Source organism: Gadus chalcogrammus, chromosome 18, assembly GCF_026213295.1.
Source record: "Gadus chalcogrammus isolate NIFS_2021 chromosome 18, NIFS_Gcha_1.0, whole genome shotgun sequence".
Taxonomy (NCBI): Eukaryota; Metazoa; Chordata; class Actinopteri; order Gadiformes; family Gadidae; genus Gadus; species Gadus chalcogrammus.
In genome coordinates this window covers 14938591-14954582 of record NC_079429.1, presented here as the reverse complement: position 1 = coordinate 14954582, position 15992 = coordinate 14938591, and the positions used below count along the sequence as shown (strand labels likewise).

Here is a 15992-nt window from a genome sequence, read left to right as displayed (position 1 = left end):
TTATGAAGCAAAAAAAGTAAACATGTATGCGGGAAGTACATGCAAGTTTATACATCGGGCATGACTCTGGGGACTTCATGGAAGGCTCCAGCCCAGTGAACTCAATAAGGCCCCCTAGTGGAGGTGGGGAGAATGGTCGAGGATGCAAGAGGGAGAGACTGTAGGAGTCAATTATTCACAGCACAATTGATATAGCTGCTCTTTCACCATCCACCACTACACATGTTGTATCCCAGACCATGATATCAATGTTGATGAGAGCACCAATAATGAATGAATCACAACAAATAAAGAAAGTTTTGGCTATTATTAAAATTACAACAATACAGCAGTTATTCAAACAAAATACCATTATGTATGTATGTATACATGCTTGGTACGGCTGTGAGAGTCAAACACATGCACAGATAAGAAGACCTACTGTTGATCAGGATGTTGATAGTGGCCACAGTTCTTTCAGAGTCTACCTCCACGGGCCTGCAGTGATGGTTTGCAGGGTTTCTGACATCAATATGCAGAGTCGCAGGCAGCGGCGTCCGGTCGCAGTCCGACAGCTTGTTAGCTGCCTGGACAGAAGCGTAGCAAACACACACACACAAACACACACACACACCTTAAAGTTATGTAATAACTTTGCAGTGTTGTCTAACATACTTTCCTGTAATAGTTCTGTAATATCGTGCCATGTCACTGTATGTCACCTCTTTAGTTTATCCAGGTTCCTGCTGGCAAATCACTGTGTCACAGCCATGCCTGACGGGAGGAACATCAGGATTGAACTTCAAACTAGTAGTTACAGTCACCCTAGTATGACTTAATAAGTCACACTGGTCCGACTACTGCAGAAGGTTTATGAAAGACCCAGAACAGTCACACAAGTAAATGTTTGGTTTCACTTGGACGCTGACATAAGGTTACACATATATCATAGTTTGCATTCGACTTACCGTCATGAACACCTCGCTATACGAAACCCGATGCCAGAGCCCCCACCAGTTATGAACGCTACTTGATCCCTAGATATAAGACAAACTAGCTATTATAATGAAATTACAGAGGCTATATCAACATACTTGCATTTAATGTGATCTGAGAAAATAAAAAGCAGAATAATTGAGAGGATATAACTTGGACATACGTACTCAGTAAATCGGACTGTAAGTATACTGTAATGAATCCATGGCAATCATCATGCCAACATCCTCAGGCAGCCGTTCTCCCACTCTCTGAGTCTTTTGACATTTTTTAAGTCTTCTGAAAAAAGAGAGCAATTGCATTTCAAAATAGTTTAGACCGCACTAAATGACGTTCAGAGACACATCTTTTGCTCATTTTTATGTTAAACACAACAACCACGTCCATCGACAATTTAACCAGCCAGTAAGTGTCAAGGCTTTCGGGAATATACTCCCGAAACAAAGTGCAGCAGAGTTTTACTAAGCCCAATTGTTTACCTCTTGTTCAGAAAGTGCTCATTCATCCAGTGTTGGCAATGCAAGTCCCGAAACGATTTTTCTTTATTATGCAATAATGGAGGTGAACTGTTAACACTGATCTAACACAAGTATTGTTAAACATAAGTCCACAGAACGATCCTTTTATCTGCACCTTGGACGTCGGACCCGCCTGCTTGGATTTTTTTTTCTTCCGTGATACATCATAGTGCATTATGGGAAAGGTAGTTTGTAAGTTTTCAACCGAAAAAAACGTGATGGCAATCAAAATCCCATTATGTTACTTTTGTTGATTTGTAATTTTAGCTTTAGGGTTAATTTCCTTTTGAGATGCACTTTCTCTCTGGTGAATTTATTAGGCCCAATTGTTGAAATGTTCTAGTCTCTAATGTAGAATTCAATAGTACTTGGCTGATATTTATATAGGTTAGGATCAGGATACTATCCTCGATAAATCTTCGCTAAAGGAAAACTGAAATGGCGAATTTGCGACATGACGGGCCTTAGTTGGCTAGTAGAGAGGTATTCAGTTGAATTTAGCACACACTTTGTTGAGATTAGAGTACAAAACAAAAGGGTTAATTAAACGTAAAAAAAATAAAACGTTAAAATAGGAAAGAGAAAGTCTTCTTAAACGTTTGTGATCGGTTGTCGTCATGCCGCACCTCACATCTTGTCCACCATCCGGCCGAACACTGGAGGAGCTCCCATCCGATCCTCCCTCAGCGCCTTCATCTCGCTCAGCAACTCATTCGTGCCGCTTCTGTGAAGCACCATGGCAGCGCCGTCAGAGCTCTCAAGGTAGGCCAACAGCTCATCCTCCCTTCGTGTCCTCAGGTCCGCCTTCCTCTTCCGCTTCCGCAACCTCGAGGAGTCAACTGGGTCTGCTGGGGGCTGGGACTGGAGGTGGGCTTGGCTGCCGAGGAAGCAGGAGACGGGGGGAAGGCGCTGGCGGGCGGCGCTGGGGAGGCAGCCCGCTGAGCGGGCCCCACAGCCCTGTGCTGGGGCAGGGCGCCGGCGAGGGAGCCGTGTCCACCGGGGCGCGGGGGACGGAGGACTGTCGCACCACACCACCATCTCGTCCATCTCCTTGTAGAACTGGAAGCGGACCGGCCCCCTTCCCGTCAACGCCGAGTTTTCCTTGACTTTCTTATAGCCCTCCGTCAGCGTCAGCCACTTGCGACACACCTTTTCTTGCAGGAAGTGCTCCCCGAACTGCCCCGCCAGCTTCGCGGCCATCTCCTCCCACAACACCTTCTTTGACTTCTTCCCAGACCTCAGGCCGCCGGTTGAGCTCATCGAAGGAGGTCGCGGTCGCGGGTCCCTCGCCGCCTAGCTCAAGGCGGATCTGTTGGATAGGAAGAGGGTCTGCTCTTTGGTGAAACCCTCATTCACCGGCAGCGGCGCCGTTGGCTCGACTTCGCCGGTATCTGAATCATGAAAAAGAAACATGCCAGCACCGTACTTGCAGACCCCAGGGATAAATGACTGTTGAAGGATGCTCATTTCTACAGTTTAATGCTTTTAATACTCAGCCTTGCAAATGCAAAAACATGTCACCTTTCATATTAACAAAAGATCCAACAGTTTCAGGGCCGGTGTGGGTACCGGATTGACTCGGCTGCCAGATCAACTCGGGGTCCTTGATGCCCAATAATGACGCACTTCCTGTAAACGCTGTCTTTTAAAATGCGCATGGCGCGTTTCATTCATTCTCATGTAATTCCCAAATATTAACGATCTCCTTTTGTTTTCTAAACTATGAATAATAATCGAATGTACAAACTATTATTGCCTATACTTGGGTTATATATAAAAGAAGAATCGGTTAACTCCATTCACTGAACGGGGGCGATCCACTTTATTTCCAGCGCTCTCAACACAGAGTCAAACAGCGACCCACACGCAGACACTTCCGTTCTTCTCCTGCAGAATAAGAGTCCTAACAGCAACTGGGTTACATATGCATTCATCAGTGCTTTAAGACAGTGTTTTCCAATGGCTTTGTTGTGCCGAAAGAACGGGCTGCGTTCAATGAAATCAAAACCAAAACGGATTGAGCCCTTCTTTTTATGTCCTGATTGAGCCCTTTTATAAAACAACCCTTCCCGGGTTTTGTCCGTTGGCTTGTGTCGATACGTCAAGTGTCGATACGTCCATCTGTAAGCGCAGGACCCCGAGTCGATCTGGCAGCCGAGTCAATCTGGTACCCACACCCAGAGGCGATTCTAGGGAGTGTGGGGCCCTAGGGGCCCCCCCCCCAGAGGATGTTGGCGGGGGGGGGGGGGGGGGGGGGGGGGGGGGGTATGGAGCGATTGTTGGACGGGGGGGGGGGGGGGGTATGAAGGCGATTGTTGACGGGGGGGGGGGGGGTGGGTGGGGGGGGGTGGGGTATGGAACGATTGTTGACGGGTGGGGGGGGGGGTTAGGGGTGGGGTGGGGGGGGGGGGGGTTTTGGAGCGACTTTTTTTTTTTTTTGGCTCTAGGGGGCCCCCTGGTAATGGCCCGGGGCCCCAAGCAATTGCCTGGTATGCCTAATGGGATGCAGCACCTCTGCCAACACCGGATTCCACGGTATATGTATAAATACGCACACGCACCCTAGATCGGCGGACAATTGACCTGTCGCTAAGCCCCGCCCTTAGAACGCAGCTGAGCCAATGACATTCCAGCCTCAACTATACTCGGTCAACTCCATTGAAAACAGGGAGGAGGCATAATATATCAATTTAATGGTTCAAACGATGTGCTTGGGGTAAATGTAACACGGACAGTCGGTATCCCAAGAAGCTGCAGAATGGGGTATATTTCATCCCTTTACACAAGACGCAACGGGACAAGAAAAAGTGTGTTATGTGGATCAGACTGTGTTGCAGGCCAGAATACAAACTGAATTTAAGCTTGTCACCTCCAGTATGTATCATAAAGTTTTGAATATATACCCCTCCGAAGCGTAATGTAGTCCCTTTCTTCTGGAAGAAATTAAATAATTTTTCGCCCAAAACTTCTCCAAAACCTGCTTTGATATACTGTCAGCTGACATTTTCCATATGATTTTGTTATCTAGTCTGGTTTGTTTGTCGGAGTTCGCCATGGTAACGACGGGGGGCGTGAATCTCCCTGTGCACATAGTTATGCGGCATTCCAGATGAATCGTACACCATCCCAAAGTGTGAAATCTCCAAGCTGTCCTCGCGAAATTACACCGAGGCACGCCCCCTTTAGTGGAGTTCAGCGAGGTACTCGACAAACAAAGATGGCTGCGCCCGTAATGAGATGTTAACGGGTGACCAACGTGTTTATTTGTACCACGTCGTCGTTTTAATGTCGATTTTAAATGCTTGTACACACTTGATTACATTACTGCTTTAATCCGGTCAGCAAATGATGGATTGCATGGTCTTGCTGTGCGTGCAATACAATGTAAAGTTTGGTTTTCGAGCTGGTTTGCTAAAGAGGCCAATGTAGCTAACAATAACAATGACAACCCAATGACTTTTCTTCCCTTCCTCTTGGCGATGCCAAGAAAGACAAACGGGAACGTTGTAAGTGCTACAAGCCAGCGATACGTCACGTTCGCGCGTATGGGCAACTCGGCCGTGTGGTACACGATGCATCTGGAATACCGCATAATACCTACTGTAGCCGCTTGCAGACGGTGCTTTCTATCTTATCTGAATAAACAGTTACTCAGCTGAAGCCTCGTCCTTGAAAAGAACACGGCACATATATACAAAGACAACACATCTCAACTTACCATCCAATACTTGTGCAGCCATCTTCCTTTGTCGAGTCGTACACCACCCGCCCGAGCTTAATGTGTGAAATCTCCAACTATCTCGCGACATTTCACCGAGGCACGCCCTCTTTTGGTCGTAATACCCCCTGTCCCACTCGGGGCTCCTGAGAGTACATCGAGGAGAGCGAGGAAATGCTTGATGGTCTCTAGAGACCATCCAGATATTCAAGGCCACAAAATGTTCTCCTCGAGGCCAGACATTCAGAGAGAAACAGACGTGGAAATCAGAATAGTTTCAGGTCGCTATGTGTGCGTTTTATTGATTTGATTATTCACATCTTGCACAAAAACTGCAGTCAGGTTATAGTTATTATAACATCATAACATCATGTGAGATTATCATTCTTATTCAGACACTCCAGCCTGTCTTCACTAATGTCACAGATTATGATTTTTGTGTTTTCATTTAGGGGCACCGTTAGTAACAGTTGTGTTCAACGACTAATTGTTTGTGTGTGTATTTAAGTATTCAGTTTTGCTTTGTTTGCAACTGAGTCTGCACCATTTATACCAAATCGGTTTGCATTGCATAGCATCTTGTTGACAAGAAAGTAAAGTTTATTTTTAGTTATTCAAAGCCTTGCATTTGAGTGTCTTTGCGCGGCGCCTGACCATAAATAGAAACCTGCAATACTTTATAGGCAATGCCAGCAACAGAGGAATACGAATGGCCTACTGTAACTGCAAAGGTTCTGTCTAACAGTTATGCACTGAGAACACAGACATGATGTCTGACATCCCCTTTTCGTCACTTTCAAATGGATGCAAAGATCCCTGGAGGTTTCATGTCCCAAGTCAAGAGGAGTATTCTTCCCACCCACATGTACACTTGTGTAAATTCATTTTCACAGATTAGTTATTTCTGTAGTGACCATAAATTGATCTAAAAGTGACCTGAATATTTGGCTATTGTCAGTTCTGACCACAGGCCCTTTGACCCTTGACCCAGCCCCTTCAGTAGGCCTGCAAACACATACTCCCCGTTGGCGGAAGAACTAACAGGCCTCATAAAGTAGAGATTCAATTTTTTTATGTTTGAATAAAGCTTGATGTTAATGTATGCTTAAAACAATTCTCACATTAAAGCCACACCTTTTTCTGAATGATGTGCCTTCAGTAGAACAGACGAAGAGCTTGAAGTCTCCCTGACTGGAAACTTGATCAAGTTTTAATTGATCTATGCATTTTCCGTTCCAGATCGTCATGCTTAATTGGGCTTTTAACTGCAACATTGCTATGTTCTTTGCTTAGGAGAGATGATGGGGATGGGAATTTCCATCCCTGTACCAACTACAGGGATGACAGAATACCAACCTGAAGGAAATGGAAAACAACACAATTATTAACTTATGTTGGAGAACATATGGATAGACTGTGGAAATCTACATGTTGTATGTTTTTCATTACCTTTATATTTGCTTTCTTACGTTGTATGATCGGCCCACTGTTTGTTTTCCCATATGGCCTGTAGTAAACTAAACAGAAGTGGGGCAGGCTCAGTAACTGCCTTGAGCAAGCTGCTGAACCTCTGTCTTTGAATTCACTCCTTAACCTCTACCTGCTCCTTAACGACCTCTCTGTATTCACAATCTACTGGGGGCTAGGGGTCCCTCAACACATAGAAACATAGGAACTCAAACTACCAACTACAGGGATGAGAGAACACCGACCAGAAGGAAATGGAAAACAACACAATTATTAACTTATGTGTTGGAGAACATATGGATAGACAGTTGACCCACAAGGGGTAAATAGGGTTTTAAATAAACAATAAATAAAATCTACATAGTGTTTGTTTTTCACTACTTTAATATTTGCTTTCTTTTGTTGTTTTATCTGCCCTTTACTTGTTTTCCCATATGCCTGTAGTAAACTAAACAAATGGGGCAGGCTCAGTAACTGCTGGACAATAATTTGACTCTGTTCCAATCTAAATAATAGTTTAGTGCTCTTCTTGAATTTCACCTTAGTCATTGTTAGTGTTTATATTGTTAAAGTTTAAGTGCACCCACTCCACCCGATGTAGACAGATTTATAACTATAGGTTTAACCTTACCAACTACAATATACAGTGCAACAATAATAATATAGGGATTATCGATAGGAGTATAATTTATGTTTGTCAGATCATAAAATGGATCATGATCTGACATTTATTCGGCTAACAGCTTTGCCAACAGCACAACGAGAAGGGAGAAGGTGGATGAGACTACGCACAGACCACTCGTTAGCGAGCCTGGAAGGGTAGCTTTAGCTCCCCCTAGTGGTGGTAACCAGTGTTCCGTATTAAGCTCCGAGAAGCTTAACGTGGACATCAAATCAACTGCTTGCCCCACGGGGCTCAGCCCATCCACACATACACCCTGCCATAACATAATATGCTGTGTTCAAAACTTGTCCATGTCTCTGAAGCAGACATCAGTGTAGAACGTATGGCTGGACTAGTTTAGGAACTTGCCATTCTTCTTTTTGCTTACATTCATTAATATGCTAAACCACCAAAAGGGGCAAGCTGAACCCATTTTGTAGTATTTATTGTGCAACACTAAAACAGGAGTTATGTGTTGCTCATGGTTTTAATGTCATTAAATAAAACACCACATGAGAATCAAACCAAAAAGATACATTTCAACAACATTTAAGAAGCCATAATGTTCATGAGGACGTGCACACCAATGTCTTCAGTGGGGTTGAAGCGCCATAAAGCCACTCCAGACATTTTAAAGAGTGGTAGTAGTAGCGTATTTTTCTCAACAAATCCTCCGGCAGTCTATAAAACCCCAAAAGAACGGTGCTGTGCGGAAGACGCACTAGACAAGTCCTGTCCCGGTGAGCCTTCCATCTTGGACCAGATCACCTCCACAGCGCGGTGGAGGCCCGCAGTGTTCCCACGGGGCCCAACGAGCCCCCTAGGACTGCGCCGCCACTCCCTCTGACTCCTGGGGGCGTGGCTCCGCGGCCGGCGCCCCTGCTGGCTGACGTACTGCTGGAGCAGCGCCGACAGGCGGGCCGGGTGGTGCTGGAGCAGGGAGGCCGTGCGGGACGACAGCAGGGTCAGGCCGCTGACCAGCTCCCCCTGCACCACGCTGACCGAGGGCAGCTTGGAGTAGTGCTGCACGCCCTGGGCGCTCAGCAGGGTGCCGTCCACGCAGGCGCCTGGGGGTCGGGAGGAGGGGTAGGGAGGGGTTAGCGGTGGAGGCCAAAGTACCTCATGGGTGTCAGACTAACACAGCGTCACTGCTGGGTCTACCGTAAATTCCAATGGAATGATGTTTAGCGCCAAGTACAGCGAGCCACATCCTTTATTGTTCTCTTTTTTGTTTACGTTTCTTACCCAAAAGATGAAATTCTAACGTGATGTTGTGTACTGTACCACCAATGGTCACTAAAAGTTTGCATATTTCCAGTGGAACATTTTGCTTGAATTCATCTTCAAATTTGAATAAATCTTGCACGGAAGCCGTTGTATCTAGAAATACACAACGTTTTCTTTGGATGTTTTTGCGCTCTGGAACTAAAGTCTGGCTGATGATATTTTTTTTTACGTCCGCCCATCCAGCCAGCCTGAGGTACCTACCCAGCAGCACCATCTGTGGGCTGCCCCTCAGAGTGGACAGCATCTCCTTCACCTTGCCCTGTGTACTGATGATCAGCACCGTTGACCCAATGAACAGAGGGGCCATGTTGCAGAACTCGCTGTCCTTCAGGAAGGACCTCATAACCTGAAACATTGAGAATACCACGGATCAATACATGCATAACCAGCTTTGGAACCCTCCATGTGTGTCTTTGAACAGAGGTTTTAATACTATATAAACTGTTTGAAGATCAGCCAACAAATACTGTTGAGATTTCAGCCGTGTCAATTTGACACAGAGCCAAACAATCTGATCCTTCTATCTGGTATTTGTGCTTGTAGAATACAATTATTTATTTCTGTCAGTATTTTAAAGGAGACATATTATACCACCAGATGTGAGTGTGATTAGCAGTTACATGACGTTTTAAAAATTTGCGTCTTCTGACATCACTATTGGGCGTGTCCACCTAGCAGTGTGCTGGATAGATGAGCAACGTTTGCTTCAGTCCACTGGGTAGGCTTGGAGACTGATCTTTCAAGCACACATCTAGGTGGTGTTGGAAGACACCGATTTTCAGAACGGTTCGTAAGGGCTAAACACACTCACACCTGGTGATATAATATGACACCTTTAGGAAAAAGGAACATGCATGAATCACCCTAACCCAAAACCAAAATCAGGGGGTACAAAATGACACGTCAACAAGTTAATAGGCAGATCCCACTGTCAACACAGAGACCAACACGCTTGACAAGGCATTGGATTATCAGCAATATTCTTTAAAATAATGCCTTGTTATATGCAGCTGGTGGTATCGGTTGGCCAGCTTGCCCTCTTCCATATGGGTGCTTCTCTCCAAGTAACCATATGCAGTAGTGAACCTTGAGGCGGGGGAAGGTCTCTACCTGGTTTGGGAAGAACTTGACGGTGAGGCTGTGCTTGTGAAGCCGGTGCCTCAGGGTCAACATGTCCTCAGAGTTGCTGGCGTTGTTCTGGACCACCGCAATCATCTTGCAGTCCTGGAATACCTTCTTCACTTCCTTCTTCAAGAGCAACACCAGACCGCTTTCCTGATGGTAGGAGTGATGAGAAATTCAAATCTCAAATCATGTAAAACCTTAAAAGTTTCAATCAAAGCCTATCAGAAAATTAGTAAGTAAAGTAAGTTATGTAAGTAAGTAAAGTAAGTAAATCATTCAGAGCAGAGCTACTAGTTCCACAGACTCAGATGTAGCTCTTTTGAAAAGTATAACCATTGCTTGGTAATAACAGACCTAAATAAAGATAAATAGTACAAAGCTCTGAAGTAAAAAAAAGTTATGAGTTTGAGGCTGACAACTAATGTTGACACAGGGGATGTTTTGATTCTCAGCCATGGCAGAGACATTATAGATAGTAGATCGTCAAAAGGCTTAATTATGATTAATCTCAGTCCAACTGGCTTGGTTACTCACCACTTCCACCTTTTTGTTTTGGGATGGATACGCGCCTGCTGCTAGCCGTTTAGGAGGAATGTATTCTGTAACAGCCATTAGCTTCTGTTTTATAATGTGCATGGGCCTCTTGTGGCGGGTCACTGATTTGGACATGTGTCGAACCCGGCCACACTGCGTCAGTGGCAGCCATCCTAGAAACACAGGGTATAGTAACAACAGGTTTACATTGGGATGAAAGCTAGTTTGTGGTGCTGCATGGGTGTTTGCATGAGATTACACTAAAGCTCTTTACTAAATATAGTTGGTAGTCAGCAATTGAATTATACTAAATTATGCTTTGAATAATTAGCGACCAAAATTACCAAGAAACCAGTTGAGTCTGAAACAACTAGGGATAGAAAACCATGATATTGACAGTGGTTTGGCCTGCAGCTTCCCAAAACATGAATGATTTGCTTTCAGGTCGATGATGCATTTTGAGTGGCAATGCAACTTTATATATAATTTGACCTATATTGGAGGGATACGTTAATATGGGTTTATTATGATTAAATTACGACCATGCCAGAATGCAATGCTGAAGCTGAAAGTACTAGGACATTGAACGGAAAGGGTTTTAAATCGTCTGACCAACATCATATAGCATATCAACACATGGGCGTTTAACAGGAATACATTGAAAACGATTAATGACAGCCATTCAATGTTTTAATCTAACTGATTTACCTGATTTCGCTAGTAACGTTCCACACAAGGTCGCCGCCATCTTTTACGTACAGCGTCATTCAAGACCGCGCAGCCGTCATCGGTGAGTTGTTCATCGTCACGTGACCGTTACGTGAACATCCGTTTAGGTTTCAAGCGTAGCAGCGAATGTGAATGACTGGAGAATGACGCGCATACTCAGAAGATCAGCATTGGGCAGAATTTGCTTGTTTGGTAAGCATTTACAGCCCACGAAAGTGTTTGGTCAGAAGATATCTCGTCAGACTTTGTGTACAAATTCAACCATGGATCTCAGTAACATGAGGAAAAAATACAAGGGAGATGAAGAAGTAAGTAGATGACTGTACACATCTGCACTCGTATGAGCAATTTATTAAATTTGCACCAATGTCACCTCGAAGAACAAATTGAGTCGGTGCAGAGTCTTGAACTCTACGGCTAAAATGGAACGTTCAGAATAGAACGAGGACAGATTTAACCTTCGAAGCTGAACACCTAACCTGGCCATATTTGCTTCCACGACCTATGTTAAATAACTGTGTGTGTGTGTGTGTGTGTGTGTGTGTGTGTGTGTGTGTGTGTGTGTGTGTGTGTGTGTGTGTGTGTGTGTGTGTGTGTGTGTGTGTGTGTGTGTGTGTGTGTACAGGCTTGCATTTGTGTGTAAATGAGCATCCCTATGGATTTCATACATTTTTATTTTTTATTTTATTCAGTGCTTTGAGGAAAGTCAACTTGCCTACTTGGACCCCATTAAACAGTTTGGGGACTGGTTCGACAATGCCACAAAGTGCCCAGAGATTGGGGAGGCAAATGCAATGTGCATCGCTACTGCAACAAAGTGAGCCCAAGAGCACCTTTCATAACGTCCTACTTTAGTGTGTCTTCAGGAGTCTGACTGACCTGAAGCTCTGTTTGTCTCTGCAGAGATGGCCTGCCGTCGGCCCGCATGGTGCTGCTGAAAGGCTACAGTGACGAGGGCTTCCGCTTCTTCTCCAACTACGAGAGTCGGAAGGGCGGAGAATTGGTAAGCACGTTTTTTTATTTTACAATTTGGGAAAATAATTCCCTCCTCAAATGTTATTAAATCTGTTCTATTGTCTGCAGGAAAGCAACCCGCATGCCTGCCTGGTCTTCTACTGGGCGCCACTCAACAGACAGGTATCTTAACTTAAAACATCAATAGCCTCTGTGACCAGTCCCAACGATGTAATGTATCAAGGACACTCAGTAGATAAGCACTCCATACGATCTGTGTGTTGAGGGCAGTGAACCCACATTGATGTGTCCCTATTACCATGTAACCCATGGCTGATTTTGTTTTCTCGCTCCTGGCCAGATTCGTATCGAGGGCACCGTAGAGCGCATCCCGTTCGAGAGCTCTTGTGACTACTTCCACTCCCGACCGAAGAGCAGCCAGATCGGAGCGGTCGTTAGCAGGCAGAGCACCCCGGTCCCCAACAGAGACGTACGCGCCCCGAGTCTGCATTCATACACCTGGTGTCTAAATCCCTGGAATGGCTGAATAGGCAAGAATGGGGTTGTGTGTTGTTCGGTTTAAAGGAAAACCTGTATTAATTGTCTTGTCTTGCAGTTCCTCAGACAGAAAAATGCTGAACTAGAAGAAAGGTTTAAAGACACAGAGGTGCCAATGCCAGATTATTGGTAAGTTTCCCTCCCTAATTAATATAAATGTACAAAGAGTAAATTTTGTACATTTATATCAATAAATAAAAAATCATTATATTGGCAGTTCTTAAAAAATGTTTTGAGGTTCAGAGATCTCTATCTATTAGTATTTACTGTCAATATTTCTATCTATGTATTTCTTATAATTGTATCTCCATTGATATTGACCTACAGTGTTGCGGTTGCTGTGTTTCCCCAACAGGGGCGGCTACATGGTGAAGCCCAGCATGATTGAGTTCTGGCAGGGTCAGACCAACCGGCTCCACGACCGCATCGTCTTCACAAAACCCCTCAACGGAGAGTTCTCCACGGAGGGCTTTCAGCACCAGGCCGAGGGCGGCTGGGTGTACCAGCGGCTGTCCCCCTGAGGGGAGACTCTCTGCAAGGGCAGGCGACCGCGGAGAGAGCCCGTGGGACCTCTGAGTAGAACCGTGCTGTTGGTTTAAAACAGATCCTCAGTGGACTTGAGTCAAAACACAGATTCATTTGGGGTAGCCTGTTAGCATCATCGAGTGTTATCGGTAACTTGAGGTCAGCATTCTGTAAGAAGATAGGTATTTGTTTTAAACTGTGAGGCAAAAGTTCCCACTAATTGTAAAATCAACCTAACTTATTTGAAGAACTGTCTTGATATGATTGTGCCCCTTTGAACGACTCAGAAGAGCAAAGTCTGATAATAAGTCACATAGTAACCGTAAGTAATGCCACTATCTCTGTGAAGGATTTCTTCCTTTGGTATCAAAAGTAGCTGTTCGTAACTGTAAAAAGTGTCTTAAATGTTGCTGTATGAGGAGCTCTCGTTCCTGATTCAAATTCGTCATGGCTTGGATGTCTTAATGTTTAAATCTGCTGGGATTCATTCGCCTTCTAACAGATGGTTTGAAACCGCTGCTAATGTCAATTTTGCCAACTTTGCTTTTATGTATTCTACAAATGAAGTGTTTTTTGACAATAAGATGAGATCGATGTGACTAAACTGTTAACTTTTTGAATAAAAAATGATTTACCAGAACAATTCTGTTATTGGCCAGCAGATGTCAGCAGTGTAACAATCCATGTAAAACCATTTCAAAGCGAAGGTACAAAAGTCATTGGGAATAGTTTTTATGAATATATGCATTAGAACTGTTACCATAATAACAATGGCGTACTTATCTTTAACAATGTTGATGCTATTTACTAATTATCATCAGCTGTAATTTGCAAAACCTAGAGCAAGAATCTATCCAATATTGATCTCCGGTTACCATCGCCATGGCAACACAACCTGCCGCACAACAAACATCTCAGATACAGTAATAAGCCATGATACTGGAATCACTCCCGCACTGAGGACCTTTAGACCCTGCGACACAGCAGGTTGCCATTTTACATCACTCAAAACCTTGAGCGATGTTACATTAATCTAAAAGGCAAATCCATACCACATCTTAATCAAACATTTTCAGAATATAGACATTTCATTAAATCTGATACCAGTAGAATATTTACATGATATTTATTTTTGCAAAAATGTCGTTACAGATTTGGTTTGGTTTTCGCCAATGTTCACCTTCAATGGTCTTTCATTAAATAACAATTGATATATATATTATAAATTAACAAAGTACATCTTATCTTGAATCTATATATTATCAAATCAGATTCTTTTAAATCATACAAGGATAAAAGATACTTTGATTACATTAAAAAAAATAATGTTGCCGCCGATATGTCTGGAGAGGCGTTCATTTCAACATATCACGTTCAGTACACCTCAATAAACCTTTGAATATGAAAACCATCTGTTTTACAGCACACCACTTTCATTCTCTCTGCTGAGCACACTGTCTTTATGCTTGTGAGTGCTGGTCACTTGTTTGCAAAGGTGTGGGTGGGACTCCAGCAGCTACTCTCCCTGCAGGGTGTGGTGCAGATACAAAGTGTTCTGGGTATTCATGGCCCCCAGGTTCCGCTGGCTTTGTGCTTCTCTACTAGTCAGTCATCTCTCTCTGTGATCTTTCATTTCTTTTATGACCAGGGACATTGTAGAAATGTCACGTGTGCAACACGCACACACTTTGCACATATGCATGCCTCATGCATGTCTGCATATGGGTGTGTGTCTGCCCGTGTGTGTTTGTGTGCGTCTGCCTCTGTGTGTGCATGTTTGTGTCTCTGCCTCTGTGTTTGTGTCTCTACCTGTGTGTGTGTGTGTGTGTGTGTGTGTGTGTGTGTGTGTGTGTGTGCGTGTGTGTGTGTGTGTGAGTGTGGGTAGGATCACTACTTCTCAGTGTGTTTGGTGTTCTTCTGGTTCTCGCTGCCCAGGCTGTGCTCGGGGAAGAGGTTTGGGTTCTCTGCCAGCGTGGAGCGAACCTTTTTCTTCTCCTTGAAGCGGCCCGAGTGGGACACCTTGACGTGGCGCCCCTTGGTGGCCGACTTGTCCACGATCTTCTCCAGCCGGGCGCTGAGCTGGCTGTCCATGGGCCCCGTGGAGCCGGGGGCCGGCCCGCTCCCGGGGCTCTGCTCGCTCTTCTTCCCCGTGTTGCTGTCATGGTCAGCGGGGATCTCGTACAGAACCTTGGCCTCCGACTTCTTCTTCCGTGTGAAGGTCAGCTTCCACCAGCTGGGGTCGGCCATGGCACTGGGACCGGAGGGTGGATTGGACGGGCTCCGGGGGGGTGAAGGGACCAGGCTCTGGGGGGGGTGGAAGGGGCCGGGGTCTGGGGGGGCGATGGGACCGACGTCTGGAGGGGCGATTGCTGGACATGGGGAGAGAGAGAGAGAGAGAGAGAGAGAGAGAGAGAGAGAGAGAGAGAGAGAGAGAGAGAGAGAGAGAGAGAGAGAGAGAGAGAGAGAGAGAGAGAGAGAGAGAGAGAGAGAGAGGGAGACTTTTATTAAAGAGAGCATATGATTCAGACATTACGGTCTTATGTTCAGATACCATCCAACAATATTAATTAGATCAAGTCCCATACCCTTTTAATATACCAGTATGTTGAAAAGCATTATTAGATATACTCATATCATGTTACTTTTGTACTCTCGAATGTGAATACATAATTAATATGACATTGAGATCTCGTTGGACATAAAAGGATAGTCAGGTAGTCAGGGTGACGGCCGGCTGAAGGGTTCTGGGTTTGAACCCCGCTGCCTGCAGTCCCCCTGTGAGGTTCCTTGAGCAAGATGCCTAACACCTAACTGCTCTTCAACCCTTTGAGCTGAAAGCATCAGCTAAATAGAAATCAAACCACATTTGATGCATCATTAATAGCACACTATATTTCACGCATAAAACAACTTCAAACAATGAAGCAACTCTAAAGTA

At 44.8% G+C, this 15992-nt stretch overlaps 4 protein-coding genes across 5 annotated transcripts in view; 1 reads left to right on the top strand and 3 right to left on the bottom strand.

Moving 5' to 3' along the window:
• decr2 (2,4-dienoyl CoA reductase 2, peroxisomal) overlaps positions 1-15992 on the bottom strand; it is a 99152-nt gene that overhangs the window by 2833 nt on the left and 80327 nt on the right. The gene's annotated exons all lie outside the window — the stretch shown is intronic.
• LOC130370930 (39S ribosomal protein L10, mitochondrial-like) lies at positions 7735-11132 on the bottom strand. The gene is made up of 5 exons (XM_056576497.1): positions 10997-11132; positions 10289-10461; positions 9740-9904; positions 8831-8975; positions 7735-8409 (listed from the first exon to the last, which is right to left on the bottom strand). Exons 1-5 carry the CDS (start codon positions 11034-11036, stop codon positions 8024-8026), a joined length of 909 nt encoding a protein of 302 aa, XP_056432472.1. The 5' UTR covers positions 11037-11132; the 3' UTR covers positions 7735-8023.
• Positions 11118-13711, top strand: LOC130370936 (pyridoxine-5'-phosphate oxidase-like). Its single transcript, XM_056576503.1, has 7 exons — positions 11118-11325; positions 11710-11834; positions 11921-12020; positions 12101-12154; positions 12333-12461; positions 12588-12658; positions 12885-13711. The coding sequence occupies exons 1-7, from the start codon at positions 11161-11163 to the stop codon at positions 13048-13050; spliced, it is 810 nt and encodes a 269-aa protein (XP_056432478.1). The 5' UTR covers positions 11118-11160; the 3' UTR covers positions 13051-13711.
• The window catches only part of LOC130370944 (proline-rich protein 15-like protein A), a 4014-nt gene continuing 2376 nt past the window's right edge, over positions 14355-15992 (bottom strand). The window contains exon 2 of the mRNA XM_056576511.1: positions 14355-15423. Within this exon, the coding sequence (XP_056432486.1) occupies positions 14945-15301 (357 nt within the window). The 5' untranslated portion in view covers positions 15302-15423 and the 3' untranslated portion in view covers positions 14355-14944. The remainder of the gene's footprint in view (positions 15424-15992) is intronic.

Coding starts and splice junctions, on each gene's coding strand:
- LOC130370936 (XM_056576503.1), top strand. CDS start 11,161: ATGACGCGCATACTCAGAAGATCAGCATTGGGCAGAATTTGCTTGTTT. Junction 12,021..12,100: donor GTCGGAAGGGCGGAGAATTG/GTAAGCACGTTT, acceptor TATTGTCTGCAG/GAAAGCAACCCGCATGCCTG. Junction 12,659..12,884: donor GTGCCAATGCCAGATTATTG/GTAAGTTTCCCT, acceptor TTTCCCCAACAG/GGGCGGCTACATGGTGAAGC.
- LOC130370930 (XM_056576497.1), bottom strand. CDS start 11,036: ATGGCGGCGACCTTGTGTGGAACGTTACTAGCGAAATCAG. Junction 10,462..10,996: donor AACGTTACTAGCGAAATCAG/GTAAATCAGTTA, acceptor CTGTGTTTCTAG/GATGGCTGCCACTGACGCAG. Junction 8,410..8,830: donor CCCACAGATGGTGCTGCTGG/GTAGGTACCTCA, acceptor CCCGACCCCCAG/GCGCCTGCGTGGACGGCACC.